The sequence below is a fragment of the Mustela erminea genome, chromosome 4 (genome assembly GCF_009829155.1).
Source record: "Mustela erminea isolate mMusErm1 chromosome 4, mMusErm1.Pri, whole genome shotgun sequence".
Lineage (NCBI taxonomy): Eukaryota > Metazoa > Chordata > Mammalia > Carnivora > Mustelidae > Mustela > Mustela erminea.
Window position 1 is genome coordinate 53,501,012 of NC_045617.1, and position 12,015 is coordinate 53,513,026.

The window sequence follows — 12,015 nt, forward strand, 5'->3', positions numbered from 1 at the left end:
GCTGCTTTCCTGGGAGTACTAGTTCTACTAGATCTAGTTTATATTTTTCTCAAGTTCTAGAACTCCTAGAAAGCCTAAGATCCTTTAATAAAAGGTTTAAGACCACAATATTTAAACAAGATCCCAAAGTGCTACTGCCCTCGTAGAAACTCATTTTCCAGTCACTATATTAATAAATCTATTTATAGATGAGAAATGGGTTTTGGTACATGTATCCTTGACCCTGTTGTTCCCTGACACGAAGTCAGTTCATTCACTCACTCATTCAGCATTTGCTGTTCCTCTACAAGAGGGCAAGGCCTATGTCGGGCAGAGAAGAAAGATGTAATCCTTGCATAGTCACAGTCTACAAACGCACAGCCGGATCGGTATTACCAATCCAGGCCACTCCAATTTCATAAAACGGGGCATCAGAGACACAATTCTCTTTGTGAGCTCAGTGAGCATTCCGTATCTGGTGGACACGTGGTTCTTTCTTCTGTATTCAAACACCACCCACGCCTCTTTTACTTTTAACTTTATTTGGCAAAGCAGCACTGCATAAACTGTTCAGTGACCGGGCCCCAGCTTATACAGCATGGTAAATTCATATACATTATCAGCAGCAAATTAGAAACAGAAAAAACGATACTGAGCTACAAGTCTCCTAAAATTGTTAAGAGGGAAAGGAAGAACTATGTTAGTTACGTCCAATCTGAACAGCTAAGTGTGGTAAAGGACATCACCTGCCATCTTCTCAAGTTTTAATATTTACAAATGCTTAGTTTTAAGGTAACAAAGCAGCTGATTGTATCTACAACATGCTACTCTATGACACCACATCAAAAGCTTTAAAAAGGAAGCTCATCTCTATTTTCTTAGTGGCAGCTAACAGACATCCAAAAACCAGGAATCTTAACTTGTGAACGGTGGTGTTATCTGATATGCACAAGAGCATTTTGATAAATTAATATTGAAACAGAATTAAGTGTCTAAGAAAAACCACTCCTCGAAATTAATTCACAAACTAAGTCTTCCATTTAGTGGAACCCCGTCTTTTAATATTTTAAAGTAAAATGTGGGCGTGTTAAAGTAATAATACACAAATTTATACTCTGCATCGTTCTTTCACCAACTCGGCTTCTGTGCCTCTTTGAAGAACTAGAAACCCTACAAAACCACACATTTTCATGCTGAAAATAATAGTGTAACGAAGTCCAAAACAAGCTGTGATGCTGTTGGTTTTCAAAAAGCTCTGAGGACTGAGATGAGCAATCCACTGTAATATTATATACCGGTCAAGCTGATGGCGCTTTTACAGTTCATCCCTGGGGGTAAAAAGAGAAATATATAAGTAGGTGTTAACGTACTATAAAATTTGGCTTTCTAATAATTTAGATACAATTAGTAAGTAAGTAAAAATACATCCATCCCCAAGCATTTAAAAAAAAAAAAAAGCAAACAGCCCAAGTCAAAGCAAAAATGGAAGTCAGCCATCCGAACATCTCTCATGCTACTCCAGAATGAAATATGAGACCTGAAGGCCCTGGAGTCATTAGTTTTTGCTCTGAAGGTACCTTTCTTCCTCCAAGGCCAAAAATTCAAAGAAATTTTAACTTTTAGACCTAGGATCTTGCTAACACTACTTATCATAAAATGGTGATGGGTATTTAGAATTAGAATCAATTTTTATAGTTACATTGACAAAACTGGACAAAAATGTGGTCTTTTGCTTAGACTATCTGCTAACAAATGCTGAGTGGGTCATTCTCAACCCAAACTCTGGGAGAAAAAGCATCCTGTGTAGATGGCATCTGTCAGCTGATTTCAGAAGGCAGTTTCTCAGCTCTAAAGGAAACTACTCCCTCAGCTGGTGCCGCACGGTACCAGCCAGTGCCAGTGAGGGAAGGAAGGAAGGAAGGATGCAGCCGCAAGTGTATGGCGTGTAAATTATACCTCATTAAAGCTGTTAAAAGTAAAAAAATAAAGCTACCAAAAGAGCCAAAAAGCTTCATACTTCAGGATAAACTGAGTGACAAAAACATTGTTCAACACTCAAGAATTTTAGGGGTGAAGAAGTATGATGTTTGAAACTAAATCTCAAATGATTTCAAGGAAAAATATGAAATATGACCTGTGTGTATATAGAAAGAGAAAGAGGGAGCAAGAAAGCGTATGTGGAAAAATGTTAACAACTGGCAACTCTGGATGAAGAGATTCAGGAAGTCTTCGTACTATTCTTACAATCTGTCTGTAATAAAAATTAAAAAGTTTTTTAAAAGTTAAAATAAGTTTGAAGGGAAAGTAAAAAAAGAACTAAGATTTTCCAGGTACGTGGTGAATTAAGGGACTGTAAGATAATATGCTTTCTAAAAACTGAATTTTGTAAATTGTGTGAGAAATTATTTTAAAGATTATGTCTCCCATAAGCTGCCACTGTCATGGAGTACTGGATTATCTGTATAATGACAAATTACCAGTTCTGGTTGCTCTTAATATATTCTTCTAAATAATTTAAGCACTAAAATTCTGATAGAATAGATTTTACTTAAATTCATGCAAGCATTAAAATATTTAATCTACAAAGAGTTCATTTGCAAAGTGCTCTATTCATAAATTCATTTGTGCTTTTTTAAAATGTGAATTGAAGACACTATTGTTTTTGTAAAATAATATACCATATTTGACTTGCCTATTGCAAGGCATTAAGGATATTATAAATAAATATCCTTACTGCCCAACAGCACAGTACAAACATTTCCAAATATCCTCTTCAATTAAAAAAAAATTTTTTTTAAAAAGGAAAAGGATAGAAACTCTCAATAAACTGGGTAGAGAGGAAACGTACCTCAACATAATAAAGGCCATATATGACAAGCCCACAGCTAACATCATACTCAGTGGTGAAAAGCTGAAAGCTTTTCCTCTAAGATCAGGAACAAGACAAGGATGCCCACTCTCGCCACTTTTATTCAACATAGCACTGGAAATCCTAGCCAGAGCAATTAGGCAAGAAAAAGAAATAAAAGGCATCAAAATCGGAAAGAAAGAAGTAAAACTATCTCTTTTTGCAGACAACATGTTATATATAGAAAACCCTAAAAACCACAAAAAAATGTCAAAACTAATAAACTAATTCAATAAAGTTGCAGGAAACAAAATCAGTATACAGAATTCAGTTGTGTTTCTATACACCAATAATGAACTATCAGAAAGAGAAATTAAGAAAACAATCCCATTTATAATTGCATCAGAAAAGAATACAATGCCTAAAATAAATTTAAACAAGGTGAAAGATCTGTACACTGAAAAGTATAAGACATTAATGGAAGACACAATGCTTTTGGATTGGAAGAATGAATACTTTTAAAATTCCCATACTACCCAAAGCAATCTACTGATTCAATGTAATCCACATCAAAATCCCAACAGCATTTTTCACAGAAACAGAACAACCTAAAATTTGTATAGAACCATAAAAGGCCCCAAAGAGCCAAAGCAATCTCTAGAAAGAACAAAGCTGGAGGTATCACTCTTTCTGATTTCAAACTATATTATAAAACTCTAATAATCAGAAGAGTATGACAGTACCATAAAAAGAGATACATGGGTCAATGAAACAGAATAGAGGGCCCAGAAATAAACCCACACATATATAGTCAATTAATTACAGAGCCAAGAACATACAGTGGGGAAAAGATAGTGTCTTCAGTAAATGGTGCTGGGAAAACTAGAAAGCCACATGCAAAAGAATGAAACTGGATGGCCATCTAACACCACACACACAAAAAATCAACTCAAAATGGATTAAAGACTTGAATGTAAGACCTCAAACCATAAAATAAACCAATGTGGTAATTATCTTGTAGTATATACTTATATCAGATCACTATATTGTATGTGTAAAAGTAATATAATTCTATGTCAATTATATCTCAATAAAACTGGAGGAAAATCATATTGTAAGAAAGCTATCAGTGTGTGACAATGTTGATAACACTTAATAAAATGGAAAAAGGAGATTATAATATAATGGTACTATATGATCTCAAGATTAAAAAAAGATATATAAAGAACTATGGACAAAAGAGTAAAAAATATATCAAAATGTTAGTAGTGGTTATCTCTAGGTTCTGGGACTGTGGGTGATTTTTATTTCATCCTTTGTACTTCTAAAAATTTTTACATTACAAATGTATTATTTTGGTAGTCAGAAACAGTATTATTAAAAACAAATAAAGAAAATGTACAGCACTAAAAAAAAAGAAAGAAAAGGAAAAGAAATTAAGTCTATAGATCTAAATTTTAACATTTAGGGTACCAAAGAAAACCAAAAATTTGACATTTCTTATAAATGTCACATCCCAATACTCCAAAATCCATATAAATTTCAAGTCATTTACTTTTCCACTTAATATTCCATATTTTACATAACTATCATTATCTGACTTACATGTGTAGATCACTGACAATAAAAAGTATTATGTCCTGAATTTCTAGAAAGTGTCATTATTATATATGTGCTAAACATATTCATTAGGTTAATAACTATATATTATTTTATTACATAATATACAATTATATATAACTTATTTATTAGGTTAATAACTCTAACCTACTAACATTAGTATTATATATTCTTTATCAACAACAAACGGGAAGTTGCCACCAAGAAACAACAATCAATATCCATGAATGGGTTCTACTTAATGGAATTTCTGAGATAATAAAGCAAATTATAGAAAGCATTATGAAAGACATAAAAAGAATTCCAAAAGCAACAACATGTATCCCTGCCTTTAAGATGCAAAATGTCATAATGCTGTAACATATGTAAAGAAATTAAAAAGGGACAATCTAGAACTATATGACCACAGGAACAACTGGACACCCTACGACCTACCCCGTCATTCTTAGAAATGCCCAACCAACTCATAACACGTTTTTCATGTGCATATGGCACTTTGAGATGACACTGATAACCAAAGCGCTTACAGAATGAGAATCCGGAAACATTACTCAGTTTCACAAACCAGAGATGGACTTATTCCATTGACTCTTGTGACCATTAAAAACAAAAAACTTACCAGATGATGAACAAAATATTGATTTGTACATATACTTGTGTAAAATAATACAAATTTTAAAAATATGAAGAGTTTACAAAGCAACTAATACAACTACTACACATTCATAGTCATGAACAGAATACTACAGGTTCTAGGTCTATGGCTCATACATCTGATGTTGTCTCCCCTTTTATGACTCCACCAAAATTATGTGACATTTTTTGAAGTATACAGAAATAGAAGTCTACATTCAGGCTTTGGGCTTTGGGCATATTTCCCCCGATAGTTTCTACCACCCCTCCTCAGCAAAGATTAGATCTCACCCTCAGGGGGCATGGCAACTAGCTCTGAGTTCCTCAGGAAGAGAAGGATGGAAGGCTGGTGAGAAGCAAGAGAAGGCCCAGAAGCAAGCATGGGATGCGCTATTAAATTAATCCTTAAGAAAATCTGAAAGAACAGAGATCACCTAACCTGGCAATAAAACGGACTAGGAGCTTTTGAGATCGTAATTCCCAGATGTAGGCTGGGCACTGAAAAAATGGTGACTCTTTTCAACCCCATTCTATCCTTACTACCACTGCTTTAATTCAGGCCACCACCATTTCACCCTTAACTTGCTACAACCACATTTTGTTTGTAAAAGTCATTCTTCCCCCTTCCAATCTACTCTCTATACCACAGCCAAAGTCATCTTTCTGAAATATAATTCTGATTACTTCACTGTCTGGCTTCAACACAATTGCTCCCTTCTAAACACACTACACTCTAATTGCCTGTTTGTCTTCTGTAGATTTTTTTGGGGGTGGGGGGATCTCCCATGTGACTGTAAGTTCCACAAGAATGGTCAGTTTCAAATTCTCAGCTAAGTAACCATGGCCCTAGTACAGTCCCTGCTCTCAGTGAGTTCCAGGAAAATTATTTCCTCCCCTTATAGCCAGCCTATCATGGTAGGTTCCTGGTCCCTGGGTATGTCAACGTCTTTTCCAGATTCCCGTAACCTTTCCCACATTTCTTTGAACGATCCTTCACTAAAATCGCTTCAAATCCAAGCTGAGCGTACCCTCTGTTCTGGACCCTGACTGACAGTCTAAGAATACAAAAAGAAATAGCATATTAATGGTCTCTTTAGATTTTAAGTAACTTGTTGCTTTACCCTTTGAAACACCCTATTTTCTAGTAATTTCTTTTAGTACCAAAGATACTTAATGTGGCAGTTGTTTTTTCCAGTTTTGTTTTCAGATTTTGTTCCACCTGTACATTCTTTAAACCTATATTCTTTAAATGTAGAGATTTACAATTAAGTAACTGATTATCTTTGGGGATAGCTAGAAGGCCCAAATGGTAGAGCAAGCGACTCTTGATCTCAGGGTCATGAGTCCAAGCCCCACAGTGGGCACAGAGCTTACTTAAAACAAAACAAAAAAGACCCACTACATCTTTGGATGTCGGAAAATGTGTCTGAACCAACAGAAAATTTACAACAGAATTTGGAATTCCTCCTGGTACAACTAGAGAAAAGTTTCCAGTGATACATTGTGTAAAATTGATCAATCTTTTAAAAAGCTGAAAACCAAAAAGAAAAACAAGCATATATATTTAAATATTTGGTAAATGACTAAATATATTTGGTAAATGACTTGTCCATAAATTTAAAAATTATTCTAAATTTAATACCAATAGTTTAGTTTTATAAGGGGTGGATACAGGTGTTGTGGAAACCTAGAGCTTTTATGACCTGGGAAAGCGGGGAACCTCTCCATGAAGGGAAAAGAAGGACTAAAAACAAGACTGGCTGGGAAGGCCCCTTAGCATGTGAAGGTTCTGAGGCTTAAGTTTCATTCGCTTTATGCTAAATCCACGTCTGGTTATAAAAACAAAATACCATTGTAATTCCTTCATCATCAAACTACAGGGGAATGTTCAATACTAGTATTCACTGTATATAAAAAGAAAACTTTTTGGACACCTGGGTGGCTAAGTGGGTTAAAGCTTCTGCCTTCAGCTCGGGTCATGATCCCAGGGTCCTGGGATAGAGCCCCACATCGGGCTCTCATCGGGGGAGCCTGCTTCCCCCCCCCCCCACCGCCCCGCCTGCCTCTCTGCCTACTTGTGATCTTTGTCTGTCAAATAAATAAATAAAATCTTTAAAAAGAAAAGAAAAGAAAACTTTTAAATGCTTAATGAAAATCTGAACTCTCACTTGATGTCAAATTTTGGTAAGTTCACTGTATATTTGCCCCTTTTACACAACAGCAACTATACAATTATATAACAACAAAACCATACTAGAAGCAAAGTCAAGGAAGGCTGTAATAGTTGTTAATAACTATATGATTTTAACTGACAGGATTCATGGCTTTTTAATTTTTTTTAAAGAAGCGGCTGTGTTCCAGGTTAGAATTCAAAGAAAATAGTTAAATCCACATTATGTGAAGAATAAAGCAATTCCTAGTCAGATATCTCAGAAATGGCCAATCAGAGTGAAAAGAAAAACTAAGTTAGATTCATTATCATTTTTGCAATTAAACATTCACTCAAAGATATCTTTCCTCTTTCCAAAAAAACAAAATTAAGAAGTCTATAAAACTTCAAAATTATCATTTTACTTATTAAAAAAATAATTATCTTAAAATAAGCACCTCTGTCAAATAAAGATTCTAAAACAAGGAAACTTGTAAAGTCTTTCTTATTTTGACACTGAATTTTAAATAGTCTTAGCTAGTGCCATCCTTACTTATTGTTCTCACTCCTTCCCACTGAAGAAACAGGGAGGGGAAGGGAGGAGGAGGAGAGAGGAAGGAGAGAAACCTTGGCTTTCGACAAAAGACTCTGATAATGCTGAGACATAAAACACAAGGAGGCATTACAACGAGCCATGCTGTGCTGACGATTATGCTGCATGCTGTTGGCCCTTTGGGTGGGTTTGTGAGACCTGGGCACTGTGCTGGCTTTGCACTCACAGAATCCACTCCCCTCCCCAGGAACTCAGAGTGGCTTCAGAATGGGCTGGCCAGTTTTATAGACTGGCGAGAAGTTTATTCCTTATAGCGGCTCTGAAACAGGAGCTGAATGTAAAACAGGCACAGGTTGTTAGACAGGAATGTCAATGAACCTGATTGAAAGAGAGAAAGCAAAGCAAGCTGAGAGGAAGAATGTCCTCTCTGGGATTCTGACACCTTTGAAAACTGGGACAAGAGTATCTTTTCCCTTCTTTTTCTTTGTAACAATGGTTCAACAGGGTATGAACAAGGCAGGAAAGGATGGCCCCTTCTCTTCAGACCAAAGCCTTTGTTTCCATGACCACAGAGCAGCTACAAAAATGATTTGTGAATACAGAAACAGAATAGCTGATAATAAAATATCCTTAGAAAGTTCTGAACTGTGGCTAAATGCCTCTTTTAAAAAAAAAAAAAAAAAAAGGAAAAAAAACCCCACCTTTGTGCCAACCAAGTCTCACCCCCCTTTCCCAAAGATATGAGTTAAACCAAAAGAAGGGCAGACTCATGCAAAATTTTTCTAGATTTTTAATGTAGTGAATTTCTGATGTTAAAATGGAATAGCATAAAGGTGACAACCAAAAAAAGCGCTCTTGTGGTCTAATGTCTTAGAATCCACACCCTTCACCTTGCATGTGTGGAAGAAGAAAGAGCAGAAGATAAAATCACTTCCACCTGGACCACTGCTTCTCTTTATCTGTTAAAGGCACGTATATCACTCCCATCAGGGGTTTCATTTTGACACTGCCGTCCTGTAGCTTGTCGTACTGCTCCAACATCTGGTTTCCACCTGCGGGACCAACTGGCAATATCAATCTCCCACCAGGCTTTAACTGGTCTATCAGCTGAAAAGAAGGGAAAGAAAAAGACATGCATACCAAGTTACAAATTTTATATTGAGAGTCATTTTGCATCACCACAAACAACTTCCAGTGTCCGGGAGCAGAAAGCAGAAATGCACTTCATTTAGAATATCAATACTTTGATTGTTAAATCTATTACTCAAATCACTACCTATCCATTTACCTATAGATCTCCTCTACTAAACTACAAGTTCTCTGACAAGAGGGACTGTGATGTTATTCATCTTTGTGTGCCTGGTACCTACCATGGTATGTGGTACACCTGGAGGGCTCAGTATGAGCTAACCACATAATGTAGAGCTAGCCTCTTTGGAAGACCAAAGGCAAAGCAGAACATTTCAATGCCCATACCCCTGTTTTGAATCTTTGTGGTCTGGAGCGGAGAAGGGAGCAGGGGACTGCAAAAATCAGCAAGGAGTCCCTATCCTGTCACTGTAGAATTTAGGGCATCACTGACCAAAAAATAAGGGAACCTCGGTTTTATGACTGAAGTTAAGAATACCGGCACCATGACAAAGGAAGGTGGAGCTGGAGTTCCTACAGCATCAGACTGAAGACACGCTTATCAATGAAAAACCAAGACTACTCAGTGAAAGCCCTTCTGGTCTGAAAACTCCCAGGTCATATGTTAACATTTGAATATGGCCTTAGTAATGACTACTTATCAAACCCGTAAGGGAGAAACTTTAGTTTGGATGGGATTATCCCATAAAAGTGCGTCCTCAATGAAAATTTCAGTTGTCAGCAAGCCTATCTTATTTTTCCATTTTTATTTTTTCTCAAGTAATTCTTACAAGTATTCCTTGAGTTGTTTCTCTAAATGTCAAGGTTTACGATAAAATGAAGGAGACTTGCCCCCTAAATCCAGTCATTTTAAATATTTTAAATGCTTTTGGCTGGATCATCAGTATTTACTTTTTTGTAGTGATTATTTCTAAAGCATGCCTTTCATCTTTTTCATTAAAATATAATTGACATATAACATTATGTTATAGGGTTTAATAATATGTATATATCGTAAAATGATTACCACAAGTTTAATTAACAACCATCACCACAGATAGTTACAATTTTTTCTTTGTGATGAAGAGAACTTTCAAGACCTACTCACTCAGCAACTGTCAAATACACAATACAATGTTGTTACCTACAGTCACCATTCTGTAGTCTTTATGTTATTTCAAATTATACGCTAGGTGAGGCCTGAGCTCTTATTCTGCTCCTTTCTCCTTTCCTCAATCCAACCAATATCATAATTTTTTAAAACCACTTTCAATTATGACTGTAAACATAATTTGCAGCTGAGCCAAGAGGTATCCAATGTCTGTTTCCTTTCTTAGACAACAGTTGTTTATCCTGCACTTAGAAACTAAAGCTCTTTTGGGGTGCCTAGCTGGCTCATTAGAAGAGCACAACTCTTGATCTTGGGGCTGTGAGTTTGAGCCCCACACTGGGTGCAGAGATTACTTTAAAAGAAAAATGAATAAACTTTTAAAAAAATGCAGCTTTTTCTTTTTTCACTCAATCTTTTGGGTAACTTTTTCTAAATATTTGTACCCTCCAACAACTTCTCAATAAGATCTTCACAGTCAAACCTATCTAATTAGTGTTTTTTCCCCCTAAGATTTTATTTGTTTATTTATTTACTTACTTGACAGAAACAGAGAGAGAGAAAGAGTACACAAGCAGGGGGAGCAGTGAAGGAGGGAGGAGAAGCTCGATGCGGGGCCCCTAATTAGTGTTCTGTTGTTCTTTGGTAGCTTCAAGTGCCTTCCTCCTCCAGTTCCAAATCTGGGCTGGTTAATCCCCAGCCCCACTGCACAGCTCTCATCAGGAAAGGTCCCTTCTAACGCTGGGGACTCTTCATCATCTCTCTCCTGAGCCAGCTGTTCAACTTGCCCAGATTCCAGGGCTTGCTCTTTCTGGTTTTCCCTACCATCTCTCTCCTCCCTCATTTTTAAAAAAGATTTTATTTATTTATTTGACAGAGAGGGACACAGCAAGAGAGGGAACACAAGCAGGGGGAGTGGGAGAGGGAGAAGCCGGCTTCTTGCCCCTGAGCAGGAAGGCCAATGTGGGGCTCAATCCCAGGATCCTGGGATCATGACCTGAGTCGAAGGCAAATGCCTAATGACTGAACCACCGAGGCGTCCCTATTCCCCCTCATTTTTTGGCATTAAAACAATTCCTTTAGAAGTATTCTGAAACAGTGCATGGAGTATTTTATTTTATTTTTTTTAAGATTTTATTTATTTGAGAGAGAGAGCGAACATGAAAGGGGCGAGGGGGAGAGGGAGAAGCCGGCTCCCTGATGAGCAGAGGGCCTGATGTGGGACTTGATCCTGAGACTCCAGGATCATGACCTGAGCCGAAGGCAGTTGCTTAACCAACTGAGCCACCCAGGTGCCCTGCATAGAGTATTTTAAAAGAGAGAGACTGAGATTTGCAAATCTAAAACTATATTTTATGTATTTGACAATATGTTATGGGTACAGAATTCAAGGTTGGAAATAATTTTCAGCTAAGAATTGTGAGAGTTTGTTCCTCTGACTTGTTGATTCTAATGCTGCTGCAGTCTGATGCCTTTCTGATTACCAATCCTTAACAGATTATCATTTGTTGTAGAATCTTTTCTTTATCACTCTACAGTTTTATGGTGATATTATGGGGGGTTTTTCCCCTCTCTTTTTAGAAAAAATTCATCATACTGGATACTCAAACTATAGAATCATGGGCCTTTGGTTCTTGGAAATTTTCTTACTTAGGGTTTAAGGTTTAGCACTAATTTTTCTCATAGAGAATTTCAAGCAGCAGCCCCTCTTATCAGATCCACACTTCATCTCTGACTTCCAAGATCCTCATGCCTCCGATTTCTAAGCTCTTTCCAAGTTGTGCGGAGCAAATTGCTTCTTCAGTAACCCCCTCTGCAGCCTCTTTGGCCCAACTTCCTCCACCCTCCCAATTCAGTTACTGCTCCACCCACTTTCATCTGCATACACCACAGGGTTCAGGAGTGCAGGTATAATCTCCAAGATAATGAAACATGGAGTTTCTGTTTCCTGCTTTTCTAGTTGTTTTGAGGTGATATATAAAAGAAAGCATAAACAT

The 12,015-nt window shown here is 36.9% G+C and overlaps 1 protein-coding gene across 2 annotated transcripts in view; it reads right to left on the bottom strand.

The window, feature by feature from the left end:
* Positions 1 to 500: 500 nt before the first annotated feature.
* The window catches only part of PCMT1 (protein-L-isoaspartate (D-aspartate) O-methyltransferase), a 45,392-nt gene continuing 33,877 nt past the window's right edge, over positions 501 to 12,015 (bottom strand). Inside the window, exons 7-8 of one of the 2 annotated variants that reach the window (XM_032339274.1) lie at positions 8,720 to 8,889; positions 501 to 1,307 (exon numbers count right to left, since the gene is read on the bottom strand). In XM_032339274.1, the coding sequence (XP_032195165.1) occupies positions 1,295 to 1,307; positions 8,720 to 8,889 (183 nt within the window). In that variant the 3' untranslated portion in view covers positions 501 to 1,294. Of the gene's footprint in view, positions 1,308 to 8,672; positions 8,890 to 12,015 lie in introns of both variants that reach the window. The other variant, XM_032339275.1, reaches the window with a different exon arrangement.